Source organism: Ascidiella aspersa, chromosome 4 (genome assembly GCF_963924565.1).
Source record: "Ascidiella aspersa chromosome 4, kaAscAspe10.2, whole genome shotgun sequence".
NCBI lineage: Eukaryota > Metazoa > Chordata > Ascidiacea > Phlebobranchia > Ascidiidae > Ascidiella > Ascidiella aspersa.
Window position 1 is genome coordinate 18,569,389 of NC_139450.1, and position 17,400 is coordinate 18,586,788.

The 17,400-nt window shown below is 33.8% G+C and overlaps 1 protein-coding gene across 1 annotated transcript in view; it reads right to left on the reverse strand.

The window, feature by feature from the left end:
- The window catches only part of LOC146148534 (kinesin-like protein KIF3B), a 30,827-nt gene that overhangs the window by 3,559 nt on the left and 9,868 nt on the right, over window positions 1–17,400 (reverse strand). Inside the window, exons 4-13 of the mRNA XM_083388531.1 lie at window positions 15,178–15,295; window positions 13,943–14,063; window positions 12,214–12,283; window positions 12,043–12,152; window positions 10,386–10,537; window positions 7,274–7,395; window positions 6,132–6,304; window positions 2,799–3,023; window positions 2,522–2,617; window positions 259–398 (exon numbers count right to left, since the gene is read on the reverse strand). Of these exons, the coding sequence (XP_083244657.1) occupies window positions 259–398; window positions 2,522–2,617; window positions 2,799–3,023; window positions 6,132–6,304; window positions 7,274–7,395; window positions 10,386–10,537; window positions 12,043–12,152; window positions 12,214–12,283; window positions 13,943–14,063; window positions 15,178–15,295 (1,327 nt within the window). The remainder of the gene's footprint in view (window positions 1–258; window positions 399–2,521; window positions 2,618–2,798; window positions 3,024–6,131; window positions 6,305–7,273; window positions 7,396–10,385; window positions 10,538–12,042; window positions 12,153–12,213; window positions 12,284–13,942; window positions 14,064–15,177; window positions 15,296–17,400) is intronic.

Here is a 17,400-nt window from a genome sequence, read left to right on the forward strand (position 1 = left end):
TTTATTTCGATGCAAATGATTTGACTTGTTATAACAAGTACTTAAAGTTAAGTTAACTTGCAATCGACTTGACTGGGACGGTAATTAGGTCAGTTTAATGTTAAGTAATCCACTATAATGTCACAATAAACGGATATGGAACAACGCACATCAACATAGTAGGAAAATATAATTCGATTTTTTGTACTCTAATCGCACACAAATAATTCGACATAATATAAAAACAGGACTCTTAAATGCCTTACAAATAAAACTTACTTTGCCAAATTCGATAGAGGCTTAACTCTGTAAATGTCACCTTCCTCATCCAAGTATATTCGTTGCTCCAGTTTAGTTCTCTCTTCTTGGGGGATAAAGTTTTCAATAATAAGAGTTTTTAACTTTAACTCACGAGTCATCTGAAAAGTATGACACAACATGTTAGTTGCAAGATTGGGTGGTAACTAAAATCTACACAATAAAAGAGAAAGTTTGTGAGATGTGTGTGTGTGTGTGTGTGTGTGTGTGTGTGTGTGTGTGTGTGTGTGTGTGTGTGTGTGTGTGTGTGTGTGTGTGTGTGTGTGCGTGTGTGTGTGTGTGTGTGTCTGTGTGGCAACATGTTCGCCCAGTCATTTTACAATATATTTGTGTTGCATCACAATCGAAATGTTACGTCACACTCAATGCGATTTACAACAAGGTACAATGTTACCAAGATTGTGTTTAAGCATGTATCCCCAGCCCCAGCGTTAGTTAATTTAATATAGTTATATTTAGAAGTTTTTCTGGACCCCCGGTTGAGAAGCACTGTTATAAACGGCAGAGTTCGCAAAATATCGCGTTTGTTATCGCAGTACGTAAAATATAGTCCAAGTTTAATGTATCCACGCAAAACTTTTTTTCAAGCCAATTATTACCTGCCGGGAAATAAAAAAATAAAATTAAGTATATTTCCTTAATAAAGTACAATTTTTATGTTTCCAACTAAGACTATTATGTTTAGGAACTTATTGATGCCTGTTTAAGCGTAAAATTTAGGTAGAGTTCGCAAATTTACGAAGAATTGAATTTTTATTTTTAAGCCGTTTGTTAGCGATAGTGATTGAGGCCAAAGCCTAATGACTTCTTACATGTGTTTACCCACGCAATACCGCAGAGTTCGCGAAATATTGCGTTTATTGCAGTAGTTAACAGTAAGCATTTTTTTTGTCAATGAGGATTTTTCTCACGTTTGAAGCAGTTCAGCACCGGGATTACGTATTTGCTTAAACATGACGCTTTTAAGCAAGTCTAAGCAATTGCTGCTGCAACCTGGAGTTTTAAGTTTGGGAGTTATTCTCAATTGACAGACGTCACGGGTTTTCGTTACTTTAAAGATGTATTGCATGCTTAGCCAAGTAAGCCCGTTTATATGCACGTTTAAGCCGGATTCGAATCTGATTCGTTAATTCATTCTCTCTCGTTTTGGCGCTGGAATGAATTAAGTTGTCTCGTTTCCTAATCTGACAAAAGGAGTGGTTTCAATCCGTTCTCCGCTTAATCTGTTCGTTTCGCTGACGGCCGGAATTGTTTGATGTTGAATGACCTGCTTTAACGCAGTAAACATCACGCCACTTTGGGGCATTATGACGTAACACGAACGGCTAGTCGTAAACAAAACAAGTTTAGCGCATAAGGAAAGAACATTACATACACTCGTTAGAATCAGATACTAATTTGTGACATAGGCGCTGGTCTAGAATCCACAACATATAACATTATTTGGGTTAGGATGCGGGTTTGGGTAGGTTTAAATAGTAATAGTTGGCCCACCCTCAAATATTGTACTTTGCTTTAATAATTGTCTCAACGCTGTGGTAGGATTCTAGGCCAGCGCCAAATACAGTTTTCATTAATGTTTGGTACATCCTATCACCTTCTTTTGTCCACTTTGCCTTGTATATAGCGTTGGCCAGGACAAACAAGCTTAACTTTCCTGCACTTACATTCTGTGTGCCAGGTAAACTGAAGCACAATACAGACAAAAACGTACTTAATCGGCAAACCTAACTCAAGTAATTCTTGTTTTTTTTTCAATGTTAGGTTAATAAAAACGAACAAGCAGCAATAAATTGCTGCAAGGAGTAGCCTAAGCCGAAAAATTGGTTGTGCGTTAGAGGTTTACTGGAATATTACGTAATAATGCATATCAGTGCAGTTTGCACTCAAGCTGGCTTGAATTTCGCGCCATGTAATTACGACGCTGGAACGGATTATTTTTCAAGCCGGCTTGAACCTTAATCTAATCTGCCTGAGAAAGGTGCATATAAACAAGCTTAGTTGTGCGCTATAGATAACCGACTTCACATCACATGATTTGAAATTTATATTTAGTGACATTCAGTTCAAACGTTTAGGCATAAGCAAATTTGTTATGACATTTAAAAAAATATGTTTGCATTATTTATGTCATTTACAAAGACCGGTAAATATTATCTTTAACCTGGGCAAACGCTGGGTATTTTGTCTAGTAAAAGATAAAAGTCTATCACATAAATACAACCTCCATTTGCATTATTTCCAGTTCTTCTCGTTCTCTTGCATGGATATCACTTAATTCCTTAATTTCAGACTCGGCTTGTCGCATCTTGGCATAGAGCTTTAAAATATTAAATAGCATTAGAATATTTCTTTTAGACATGTCACAAAAGTTATTCTGTTCCAACATGAAACAATTTTAAGTTTGCAAATGTAATACAATGAAAAGTATGCAGGATTGAAAATTTGTTAAATTTGGTATTTAAATTAGAGTGTAGGTTTATTTATTTTTAGGTTGTCACCTTTTTCAGCTTAAGTGTTTTCGATTCAACCTCCTGCCTCAGCGAAGTGTAGTTCTCCTGAGCCACCAAAGCAGTTTCTTCCTTTTTCATGAGTTTTTGTTTCATCTCACGCTCTTTTCGATTCTGTTCGGCAAGTTGTCGGCGACGAGCCTCGATTTCTTTCTCTTGTTGATTTGTATGGTCAATAATGGTTTTGCCGCCCATAAGCAATTTGCTTTGCATTGCCTATAACATTATGGATACTTTAAATGATTAAAACCAACCATAGTTTGATTTATACTATACTTGTTTGTAGCAGCATATACATTTTGTACTGTCATTATGATGAGATGAGGTATACCAGAGGTGGGCAACCGCGGGCCAAAACCAAATTCAGCAACGTCTATGCGGGCCGTAGTAAATTTCCACTAATAGTTTTGTTGTTAAAACAGATGTTTTCTAAAGTAATGTGATTTAATATCTTTCATTCATGGAATAGTCACACTTTAATGCAATTAAAAATGTCCTTTTATATTTAATAAAACGAAGGCTATTGCGTAAAATGCAATAAAAACATTGTAAGGTTCATTGGACCACAGGTTTGCCAAAAAAGTTGTAGAGACTATGCTATAAAAAACTTCATTTAGAGTTAAAGGTGGCGCCTATGGGCTGAGAAGATTCTCCTAAACAACCCAGTAAGTCAAATGAAAAATAGTAATATAGTCAAAATATATTGGGCAATGCCTTGTGCCTAGTTTGAAAAAGAGACGTTGGTGAGCAGGGCAGTAGGTTGGAACACTCTGGCCTGTACAGTGCTATATTAGTTGTACAAAAGAGATCGGCTACCCGGTTTATCAATAATATTGTTTGACACCTATCCTCTCTTGGTAAAAGAAGTATTCAGGCAAATACGTATATGTTTAAAATAGTTTTTTTTAAACAACAGTTTGCTAAAGTCCACAGAGAAAACATATTGTTTAAAATGACACAGCTAATCTCCTGCGACATAAACGTCAATTCAAGAAAGGTAAACTTACTCCCTTTTTATTTTCGATGGCTTCGTTAAAAAAAATCGACAAGACAGTTTCAAATGAAAAAAAATTGTTTTCACCCAAAGTAAGTTATCCTTTTCCTATCTTATAGCTAGCCTATTCAAATTCATCTCACAGCTACAGAAACTACAGTGAAGCGTATTAAATTAGCATGGTAGTTTAAGTGTCCAAAATATTGTAATTTTAATGGAGCCATAATTGCTCAGTCTGTATTGCAAAGATTTACCGAATTGCTGAGTTAAGCAAAAATTATTTTATCTAGATTTACTTGGCATAAGTTAAATTTTATTGAGTGCAACGTGCTTCTATTATATTTCTTGAAGATAAAGGTTGAAATAGCTAAAAGCAAAAAAAATGCCGGGAAAACCTATTGTAATTGTATTTCATTTCTAGAAAGATTTTTTTCATTTCTTATTTACCAGAAAGAGCAAGATGCCTATGAGTGTAGATGTCATTTAAGGTCATCGCTTCGCAATTTGTATGGAAACACAAGACAATGTGCAGTTACGGTTTTGCTTGGTTCCTTGATTCGCAAGACCAGAAAACTTACAGAGACGTAGATAGGAAAAAAGTTTTTAACACTGCTCTAAGTCGATATGGCAAACCTATCATACAGTTAGTTGTATCTCTATAACTGTCCTTTTTATCCCTTTGAATTTAAAAATAAATTAGCATAGCAGATTATGACAGTTCGCGTTTTTGTAAGTTACTTCACGACTTACAACGAACGGTTAAAGTCAAGAGGAAAACAAGGAATGATAAATAGTTTAAAATCAAGTTAATTTAGCCTATTTGTTCACTTGTGTGGAAGTGAGAACTTCCAAAAAATATGCGAGTTATATTATGAAATATGCTATGTAGTGATTTGACAAGCCAAGTTTGTAAAGGAACTCGCAGATTCGAGTTTAAGACTGAAACAGAAACGCAGAAAAAATCATTTATTTTTATGAGTTTTGTATTGCACAGGTTTAGATATATCTGAGGTTTGTAAGAAAGGTATATCTAAAAAGGGTTAAGAGTCAGGCTTGTTATCTATAAAAACACTGACAGTGTTTCCGCTAAGCGCATTTTTATTTGCGCAAAATTTTAGAAACTTGCCACTTTTTTTCACGGAAGTGCGCAAGAAAAAATATTAAAAGTTGTTTTTTTACTAAAATTCAATCTAAAGTCGTCTTCTGGAGCCCGCATGATAACTATTTTGCGAAGATTATTAAATATAATACCTTTAAGTACCCCATTTTTACTTCACCAAAGTTTCGAAAATGTGCCCAAATATAGTGTTAGTTAACAAAAAACAATATAGTTTTAGTTAAGTTACGTACAACACAAAAGCGCCCTATATAATTTTATTGGAGATAAAAATACAAAAAATATGTACGTACAAAAAAGTACCTTAATCAGTTTATTCAAGCAACGTGTGGACAAAAGAGTTCCCAGAAAATTGCTCTGTTCAGTGGCAAGAAAGCAGTGATTAGTAATTAGGTGGTCTGTAGCGTCGCTTCGGGTGAATCTCGCAGATATTACCAGACTAAAAAACGTGAAGACCAAAAAAAGGTCTTCCGCTGAACCATTTGGGGCACTTTTACGTTTAATAATTTGGGCAATTTGCGCACTGAATTTCGGTTCTTGCGCAAAATTTTGATGGCAATTTTGATTGGTTGACCCTTGAGAAAATAGTCGTCAAAAAACGTGGGGCACTTCTTGCTCACTTTTCCCACTTTAAAGTTTTAGGCCCGATTATTTACAATATATATATACTTGTTTGAGGAGTTATACCATCACGCATAATACAAGATGCAAATAACGTTTAACCAGATGTAAAACATATTACGCAACGCGTATCTATGTTTAATAAAGCGTGTTGTTGTTGACTTATGACGATTGGCTATGTAATGCTTAACAAAATTTATTGACACACAGGACATGGTCATTAACAAACATCTACATTAAACAATAGTCATGTTGTTTATCATAGTCTATTTTCTTTGCTTGAGAAAATATGCAAAATGATGATTACTGCACAACGTTTAGGTTGTCCATCTTGAATGAAATTTTCCCAAAAATAGTATGTCCCATTGTCCCACTGTTGTATGAAAACTACTTTTAACGTGGCTTATAGATCTCTTGGGGTCAAGCGGTAAGTCACGAAGGCTGAGTTTTATCTACCTATCTGCGACCTCTTACAATCTATATCATACAGACACATTAAGAGGGCCGTAGATACACTGACACACACTTCATATATAGTAGGTATGACCGTATGAATATTCATATGATATGGTATTTCAGATATTCCACATACTTGTATTTTTGATGATAATGCTTCTTTGGCCTTTTTTTGCTCATGCAGCTCCTTTAATTTTGCTTCCTTTTCCTTTAATAACCTGGATTTTTCCTCTTCAGCCATGGTAGTATCCTGCAAAAGTCGTTCTTTGTCTGCCTCTAGATTTGCCTTTTTGTCATCAGAAAGGCTGCCTATCAAGAAATAACTTATATACATGCAATTGTATGAGGAGGTATGTCTTCAACTCTGTGGTTGTATATAAAAATTCTACAATAAAAAAAAACATGGACAAACCAGCAAGTTATTGAAAGTCCGTGGAAAGGGGTCACCACTTATAAAAGTGTGACAACTACTATAAGCTAAGTTTTTGTGAATTTTTTAAATGTCTTTTGTTACATTCACAATACTTTAAATCTTCCGGGCTTGAATTTATCTCTGCTGACTACGAATATTTGAACATGTGCTAAAATAATTTTCTGGTTGCTAAGGTATGTGCACAATTTTTTTTAATTGGGTGTAAATGCAATTAAAATAACAAAACTGTTTTAACTGGCCTTAGGTCATTAAGATTTAAATGGATACTTACTTTCTTTAAATTTTGTTAAACAACACAATAAAGGTATTGAAAATGATAAAATATTTAGGCAGACATGTTTAATGTTTATATTTAATAGTATAAATAAAACTTGATGACGCAATAACATATATTTACTACAATTGACAAAATAATATGGGACCATTCCTAAAAAGAGGACCACTTAAAAAAGATTTAACAAAAGTTGCATAAGTTGATGGTTACACAGAGAGCAAATAGTAAGATAAAAAGCCCTAAGTAGTATGTTTGTGTGAACCTTATCAGCTTCCATAAATAGAGCAAAATAAAAGAGTTATTGTAATCCTTTAGCGTGGTTGAATATGCAAACTATTTACACGATTTCTATACAGTTAAAATATTTACAACTTTAAAGTACAAATGTCTTGAATATAAAAATTACTGATTTATAGTTTAACCTAAAAGGAATAAGTGATCAGTGCACTGTAAAAATTGACAATTTCTATTCGGTGTACACAATCATGTGACGATTTTTATTACTTAAATTACAGCTGACTGGAAAGTATTTTCTAATGTTAAAAAAACAAAGGTAAAAAATGAAATTTACTATCATCATCATCATCATCATCACCAGATTCCTCATATTCTTCACCATTAGCTCCTATTTTTTTCTTCCTTTGCTTCTTTTTTCCTCCGTGACTTCCCTTGCTCTCCAAGTGAGCTTTTAATCTGAAAAAATATAAAGATTTTTATACAATTATAAAGCAACATGAAGGTTAAGAGAATCTTGTCGGAATGTTTGGCTCAAATTATCTGTGTTTTTTCAATGCTTGATAGATAAACAAGAGAATTATCAAGCAATTGTCATCTATAGTTAAAATATTTTAACAATTGACAATTAACAAGTGAAAAGAAAATTAACAAGAAAAATAGGTTTTTGACATTAACAAATAAGGAGGATGCAAAAGAACAATCTACAGGTGTTTTTTTGCTTTTGTATTTTCACACTGTTACATAGCATGTTAAGTTGTTGTCAAGCAAACTTGTCCACAAATATGCCACTCTCAAATCCAGTTTAAATGTGTGACTGTGAAAAAAGCGATTATTTGGTTAAATCGACAAAAAAATTCAACGAAAAAGACTTGCTGCATTAGGCACATAAAAACAATAACCCTGCATACGTATAGCACTGCATTACATACGTATAGCACTACATACGTATAGCACTGCACAGTATGTTTACCCTTGCACATTTTGTCATTACACAAACAGCACACATCATTGCACTTTGGTTGCATGTTAAATTGTCACAACTCTTTTAAACCATCGGCTGTATACCATGAGAATTGACTACATGCCACTTCCATACAAGTTGTATGGTTTCGTTTTGGTATTCATTCTGTTTTTTATGTCCTATACTTTGCAATAAAATTAGACAAGTAGGCAAGTGACTGAAGAAATAGTTCATGGATTTGCAATTTAGAGCTTCGCTACAATTTTTTTATAATTTTTCGGTCACTGGACTACAATTGCTACTTTTTAGGGACGATTAGGGCTCTGTTTAGTCAGAACAATATGGTATAGTTGTAAGCTGTGCACAGGATGGACACTTGACTAAGTTGTGAACATGCTATCTAAGTTGTGAACATGCTATCTAAGTTGTGCAATTGGGTTGGGCACTACTAAGCCTGCACAAACTCCACTTTCAACATGGAAACTTCAAAAAAGTTTTGCGTTATGCACAAATCTTTTGTTTTCTTGTTTCGTTGACAATTTTTGTAGCACAAAGTCTCTGTGAGTGCCATTGCATGTTTTTTCGAAGATCTACTGACTCTAATCAAATTATATAGTTTGGCTAACTTATAAATAAACTTTTTCCAACTACTTTATGTATGATAACAGGCTATAAACACAGAGACTCAAAACTTTTTTCATCTAATTCAACCAAATAAACTGAAAATTTTCCGTGCTTCACACGACTAACAATTCACTTTACTATTTTTAATGTCTTACTGATATGTATTTCAAAAATACCGAATTGGTTTTCATAGGGGCATGCTAAGCGCAGGACAATTACCAAAGGGGCGGTTCAATAAAGGTTAAGAACAACAGCTTTAGAGGATGTGTTGCAGTCTAAAAGCCATTGATACGTGTCTAGGTAGGAGTTGGCTTTTGACAGTCATAAAATGCTATCATAAAATCCTTAGTGACCTATCATAAAATCCTTAGTGACCTTGATCAACTACAGTTCTACAATAACACCGTTTTTTCCCTAAATGTTATTTACCTTTTTTTTTTTCCTAAATGTTATTTCATGCGTAAAATTTAGCTACTGCGATGCGACCCACCGGTGGGTCGTACAAAAAAAAATCACTGTTTTTTTTCACGTTCACGGCGATGCGATATTAATTGTGCCTCAAATAGTTTTGAGGGTATTAATCTGGTACTCATAAAGTTAAACTTTAAAACTTAACATATTGGCTTTTTCTTTAAAATTCATGTTTATTATGTTAATTGGATTTATTGGTTCAAAATTGTGAGCGGGTCCTATTTTTCGCTATAAAATAGTTTGCCGTTAAGTTATTTGAAGCTCTCTATGCCTCTATGCCTACCTAGCAACAGTAATATCTAGCAATATATCTCCCTTTTGTAATGTTCGTCAATATGCTATTGATGTAAACCAAATCGCCAGTAAACCATAAAAATAATAGTATGAATACCTTGTTTGTTTTTTTGGGGTAAACAACCCAACAATCGGGTGTTTTTTTTTATTGCGAATTAATACAAAAAGTTAATTTATTAGAACTGTTGGTTGTACTTATTAGAATTAGATAAAAAATTATCAAGAAGGTTGTATATTTTTGTGGTTGGGCCCAAGGGTTGGGGGTGCATTTTTTTGGAGAGTTTGAAAAAAATACATTTTAAAAATGCTGAAAACCGTAAAACAAATAAACCAAAGAGTAATATATAATATTAAAAAAATTAACCTGGTAAATAACCCTCTATATAATACCCCAGTTATTGAACCACCCCTGAAAATATGGCCCTGAAAAATACCCCTTGACAAAATATACAACAACCGCAGCCCCATAAACTGTTGCAGGATTCATTTTGCAACAATTAAAACAGAAATTACTCGCAAGATATTACCTACGATCTATCACACAAGCAAATAGTTAAGCTTTACTCTATATGTTGCGTAAAATTATGCGACCCAACGGTGGGTCAAATCGCTCGGCTACAATATAGTTTGTGTTTAATGCGATTTGACCCACCGGTGTCCAAACGATTAAACTGTCTGAAAGAACTCCTTAAAGCGAAGAAAACATGTCGACAAAATTTGTCGGGAAAGCTCTGGCGGCAGCTAGCGGTAAAGAAAGTTAAATGTAATCGCAACACAAGAAAACAACAAAAAATTGGAATCGCAGCGAACAGGTTAAAATACCTTTATGTCCTCTCATCTGCCATCTTAAGGGGTAACCACGACTTATAGTGGTTTACTACATTACAAAAGGAAATTTAGTCAAAAAGTTTGTGCCTGCAAGGTATGTAATCATGCAACCTTCCTTCGCTTTTGGTTGCTTTGAAAGTTTACCCACATGTTAGTTGTAGATTTAGGTATTTTTTAGTGGGTGTGCCGCAAAAGTTTTTAAACGTTGTTAGTTTGTACAGAGAGTTAGCAAAAGTTAACTATTTATCTCCATAATAAAAAAGCATACTTTGCAATTTCTTCTTGAAATTCTCTCAGTAAAGCATCTTTTGGATCCTCATTAATCTTTGGCTTATTTTGGATGTTCTTGGCTCGATTAGCATATCTCAGTGTTGTCATTGTTTCATCACAATTGTAACTTGCTGGTCCAATATTTGCTACCTGCAAATTTTAAAATATACATAAAGTTGTAAATTGCTTAACTTCCTCTAAAAGTCACAAGAAATAGTATGAACGGCAGTTCATCCATTGTCAGTGTAAGCATGGTTTTTAACCTCATCTTTCATTCTTTTTATTTTTCAGACCCAATATTTGCAACACAATTAGCATTACTGGTACAACTTTTAACATGTAGGAAAATTGGCCAAAAAATGAATCATTCCCAACAACAATATTGACTTACTAATCAACGTTCAACAGTATATGTAAAACATCAATATTCTGACAAGTTTTATAGCTAATTGTATCCTGACTAAACCAAACATTAGGAAGTGGCTATTTACTCGACTCACTCTTTTGTTCGTTTGCCAGGGTGTAAGTGACTGTCCAATGTAGCAATGTTTTTAATGTAATTAGGTCACGCGTCTTAAGTTAATGCGGAACCAAAATCAAATGCAAAACGCTGTTTATCGTCAGGATATATTTTCTCTTTCGCCTTAGTTATTCGTTCAAATTGGCTGAATGACAGTTGACAATGCTAAGTGAAGCCTTCTTAAACATCTAGTTAGGAGCAGCTGATGTTCCTTGCTGTTTGCACATCCTGTGCTGAGTAACAACAGCATTTTTTACATGAAGCAGATTCTCTTAAAAGGTGGTCTATCTGTGCTATTGAGCGTGCTTACCAGTAACCATCTTTATGTGATGATAGTTACCGCAAAATTGTTCTCTATGGGCATATCTAAGACCACATGTTTTTAATGTGCAATTGACGCCACTTATTTTCCATATTTTAGCTGACTTGGCACACAGCTTGGCACAGATGTTGCACTAATCATGGCATATTAACATTCTGTAACTTAGTAAGGAGTCCCATACATGGAACTTCAGAAATTGTCCTGCTGATAGTTGAAACATGATTTTACCAAAAACAATCACACATATTTTTCACAATCTTTGGTTTTTAATGATTCCACACAAAGCAGTTTAGCAGAGTGGCACCTGGCAGGAGTGTTGATGATGCATGTGTTCGCTTTGCATCATCATTAACTATTAACATTAAACAGAAAATAGGGGAATTCCCAAGTTGAAAATTCGGGACATCTCCCACTTATTGGATTCTGGATACGCCCCTGATCTCATATGATTGCTTAACTTTTCAATTGCTTTTAGTTTTGTTGTAACACACAAAAAAACTTAGTACAGTGGTCCAAAACCACAGTTAAAGTCGCCAAGAGATATTGTGGTTTCTCTAGGGTTCAAATTTTGATCTATTGATGAGCTTCATAAACCTTTTGTGTCTGAGTATGAGTACCACTAATTGTATAATACAACCTAGAGTTGTATGTTGTGCCTTTTCCACAAATTATTGACTGAAAATGCCAGTAAGGGTGCCATAATCTAGTTCAACAAGATCTTTTGATATTCCTTTCAAGACATTTTCACTGTTTTGTCAAGGGCAGGTTTATATTCACGGTTTAACATGAAAATCAAACATCCATAAAACATACCATGACAGTTTTTGCATTTCCACCCAAAGAGTCCTGCAGTAATCTTGTCAGCTTAGAGTCTCTGTAAGGAATATGCCCTTTTCTATCAACCAGAGAAGATATTACATTTCCTATAAAACATGAGCAATAGCACTAATAAAAATAGGTAACCTACAATAAAAGCAGTCTTACCTAATGCTGATAAAGATAGATTAATTTTGGTTGCTTCTCGTAGTCTCTCTCCTGCCGCACCAGATTTAGCCTAAATTTTTATACAAAATAACAAACTTAAAAAGTCAACTTTTGTAATATCAGATAAGTAGTATAGGTTCCTATCAACATGGAAGTACTGTTCATATAGAAATTGCCATATATAATTTTCTAATTAGGGATTCAAAATGAAGAATATCAGACTAATACTTTTTGTCTCAATTTTAACTGTTTAAGCTATTAAATCTATGTAAAAAATCCTAAATCTTAAACTAAATGCAGCAGAAGGTTTTTTTCTAAAAATTAGTGGTAAAAAATATTGCGTTCCTATTGCTTAAGCTAAGGACTACAAATCATACTCAAGATTGTTCTCATATCAAAGAGTATGCTAAGTGCCACAAAAAAATTCTATTGGAACAAGTAGATTAATCCAACTTAGGATGCCATTAAGGCTTCATGTGTACAATGAATTGCTATGAATGTCATACAATGTGGAATTGCAGGTACTTAGAAATGGTCCCATATGGAATGTTAACCCAAAAATTGTAAAACATTAATTTGGTAGGCATGATAATGTTATGACATCACACATTTTATATATTTACATCCAAGTAAATTAATAATTTAGACTTGATAATATAGGCTAAACCAGTGGTTCTAGGTTTTCATGACAATCAAAGGTTTAACATTTTCCGTGATAAGCAACCCAAAACACACAATCCAAAGGTATTCTACAATAATAGGTTTTGAACCTAGAGTAATGAATCCAGAATTTCAAATCCTAATAAGTTTTTGAATTATTTGACAGATACCTAATAATAAGACGAAAGGTTATCTGTCAGCAATCGGTCCCTCGTAAAAGCACCAACACCGCATAAAGGCTGCATTTGAGGCTGCACAGTAATTTTTTGCAATAGCTATAGGCGGTGTTAACCAAACTTTCCGCGATAAAACAAATAATTATTGCGGTTCCATTTACCCGACGTAAACTGAAATATCATGCCCTAGCTAGCTAGAGAGTTATGTCAGTGGCCCCCTAACCACTGCTCCATTGTCCCCATGGGGGGCCGAGGGCCACGAGTAAGAAACCCTGGGCTAAACTTTCTAAATAGACATAAATAATAAAAGTTGGTTTCACATAAAAGAAGATGTTCATATTATTTATATTTTTTCAGTTAGCAAATAATGTCATTTTAATAGGGCCATGCTATGTGAACTGTAGATTGAATAAATGTTTGTCAAATATTATTCAGCAAGATGAATATATCAGAAGTAACCTAAAAAGACCAAGGGGGAATATAAAGCCATGAATGAATGAATGTTACAAAATGTTTATGATAACCCAAACAGTAGATTGAAAAAAACAATGCACAAATAGGTTATAATTTGGTAAAAAATAATGTTTGCAATATTATCCACTATGTATTGGTGGTATGTCGTCTGACCAAAACTAATGGAAAAATAGGTAAGGTAATATTTTTAAAAAAATTTGGATTTTAGAAATCCTAAATCATTTTGTAGATCTTTCACCTACAAATAGTTTTTCCAATGAGTATCAGATAATGTTGACCATATTGGTATTCAGTTCGGTCTTAAATACATCATACATGGGAGTAATTCCATATTGTGCCACGCCTAAGTGTCTGTGCTAAAAACGTAGCATATGATCTAAAAAAAACTTTTACAATTTCATTTTTAGATATCATATAACCTGTCTTTCACTGCCGGCAAGATCCACCAAGTTTAGCTTTCCCACTCGAATGTGGTTTTTCCCATCCAACCCATCTTCACTGCATTCTATGGTGATCATAAAAATTGCATGTGATCGTGAGCTGAAGAGTAAAAACAGTATTTAACTGGATAAACAGAAAAATACTACTATATTATAAAACAGTGGAAACCTTTTTATTGCAGCCTAAAGTACTCATCCAGTGATAAAGGTCCACTATGTAAAAAACACACAACAGTTTAAAATACACAACAATTAATGTACAATTGTATCCCGGGCCCTCAAATACATGTAACACAAAATTATTAAAAAATAGCTTGTGGTTCAGTAAAAACTTTGTCTAAAAGGCCAACATTTAGGCCGCTACCCAAAGTTTGCTGACTACTGATAAAAAACAAAAGCATAAAAAATAAGTGTCTGTAGCTTTTACAGCCATTCAGAATATTAAATCACTTATGGTAGTTGAAGAAATCTGGGTTCTTCTGAAAGCAACAAGCACATAACTCAAATTAAAGGCTGCCAGAGTCAGTAACTTTCAATTTAATACTGGCGGCACTCCAACAATCGTCATGTGTGGCCAAAAGGCACAACATTACACTTTATGCAAACTTATAAATAGTGTTGAACAACACATAAATAGGAACTCTGACTTAGAATAGTACTTCGGCTGATATAAACCTAGATAATGCTGCTGAACTTAACTTAGATGGGCTTAGATAAATGCTACTGCAACTATACTGTTATGTTTAATTGTTCTACTTCTTACACTTCGTCTTAGGGTAGTTGCTTTTTGTCAATGTAGTTATGATTAAAGTCTTGGTTATTCAGTCTATATTAACTATATTTTTATGTTATATTCAAATCTATGTATCAGTTAAGTTTGGTTGCCTAACAAATAACATTTATATATCTCAATTTTTTGTTCTATTGTGGGATAGACAGACTTTTAAGCCAAGCGAAGAAACTTAACAGTAATCAAAAACATATATTTAATACCGAAAAAACATTGTTTAATTATAAAATGTTATACTGTGTTAATGTATTTCTTTCCCCTTAATAAATTGTGTTTCAAATTTAAAAGTAACATTTCATTGCAAATTTCTATGATTACTAAATACTAACAAAGGCCAAACTCAAACTCAAATAACCTTTTGCATGGTGTCTTATAAATACAAGTATCCAAAGAAATACAGGCATAGAATTTTTATTATATATACCTATGCTCATTCATGTTAGTTGCACCAACACTTCGGTTTTGATTTCCAACATTCATAACATGCTCAATTTCCTTGACAGACTTTGTTACAAATGAAAGCAAGTCCTTAACATATACACCTGAAAATATAATAACAAATACTACTTGTTGTTGGTTTATTTTACAATTAAGGTCAAAGAACTTGTTTAGTGTTTCTTAATGTTCTTCTACATATGTCCAAATAAAATTAAAAACAGCTGAGACTGAACCAAATATTTTATACAAAATTGTATACATATGAATAAACGATACAAATGTTTAAACCTATAATTCATTGCCTGTAGCACAGTTTAGGTTCACCAACAGTGTTTTAAACTTTCCAGAATTACAGCGTGGAAAAATATAGTTCTTTGCATATCTACAAGTATACTACCAAACCTTATATGATAAAATGTTCATTAAGCAATCAACTGAGGCTAAAATAGACAAAATTGTCAACCAATTTTCTAACTTTGAAATACAGTACAACACATTGCAGTGAAAAATATATTCTTCAATCTTAAAGTATTTTGTTGCGATGTTTGGACACTAAATGCAATGCAAATAAATGCAATACGAAAGTGTAATAATCCAAGACATGAGTTTTTATACTCTAAAAAACAAATTTGCCTCTCTTGCATTCTTAATTCAATAAATGTTGGTCTGCAGTTTTTTAATTACAGTGTTTGAGTCAGTGAAACTCCATGCTTCTTTTAAAATTGGAATTGGTTAGCAATGCCAACACTCTACCACTTAGCCGCGGCACACTTGTGCTTCATGGAAAGTTGCCAGGTCACCGCCAAAAAATATTAGACCTATTATTAAAGGCTTCATTTTTCGTTGTCCTTGGAGTTATCTCATTAAGCATTTTTTACTTTAAAAATAAGGAACAGTGAGGTGTGTGTGTAATAGCTAACAACTTACTAAGACCAACTCAATTGACCTTAAAAATTAGGAAGTTATATTCACAGACCACTTGTGCTAGGCAGTTCTATTGTTTAAAGTTTAATATCCATCATGTCTATTTTTTTCATCAGACAATAGTCTTAGTGCAGTAAGTGTGTGTGGGTATTTCTCCATGTCAATAACCTTATGTACAAAGCGAAGATAATTGTTGAACATGCCACAATGGGCAACTTAAAGTTACTTCAGAAAGTAATATGCCCAGCCTGTTGTAACAATTCTTGCCAAAACGGAAACATACAATAAGACCTGTAAAGCAACATTATCTAAAGCAATTTAGATATAATACCATATTATTAAGACCAATGACATCTCTTTGGAATACAAGCTAAATACCACCAAAAACTGTAGAACTAGGATATGGGACAATTCGGACTGATGCTAGCACAGTGTTTCTCAGCCTTTTATGGCTAGCAACACCCCTCAGATATAATGATTAGATTGCAGCACCCCTACAAGATTTTTCTGGTAATTCACTAGAATGTCACATTAAACGGAACTGGAACAACACACATTAACTCTACACAACATGGGAAGGTATGTTTGGATTCATTCCACTGTAATCTTTACAAAAAAAATTGAAAGTGTTGAGCAAAAAACAGATTTTTAAAGATTCTTAAATATCTCTCAGCACTTTCAGAGGTGGGGTTATATTTAATTTTAGCTGCATATTCAAGCACAAGCTCTCTAGAGAACTACAGGCCATATCAATATCAAAACCATATTTTAATTGAGTTTATTTAAAAAGTAATATAGGTTTTATAAAATCAGGCAGTCAATTGCGGCTGGGAAGATTTATTTAAATGTTGGGACAATTGCCTCATTAGTAAATAGTTGTGTATCAAGAAGTTTATTGTTTAGCTTAAGACGGTGCATAGCTTTACTATAAGCAGAGTAGATAAGTGCTCTGCAAACGGTGTGCCAAGACTAAGTGTGCATTGAAGGGGCAATTTTCAGGACAGAAAATATCTTAGAAAGACTGTATAAATAAAAAATGGAGATATGTAATAGAGAACATGGGCGAATGTAATACATCAATTATTCGCCCTTAATCATAATTCGTCCACTCTTCTCTGTGCTGCCTTGAATATTTGTCAATCGTCGATCGACATATATGTTGTATGTGTGCTGCCAAATTTTTTTAAGCTCTGTTGATGTGCTGCAAGTGAAAAAATGTTGCAGAGCACTGGATTGAACACCACTAGTCCCTTACCATTTATTACAGCACCAAGCAGGCCCTCAC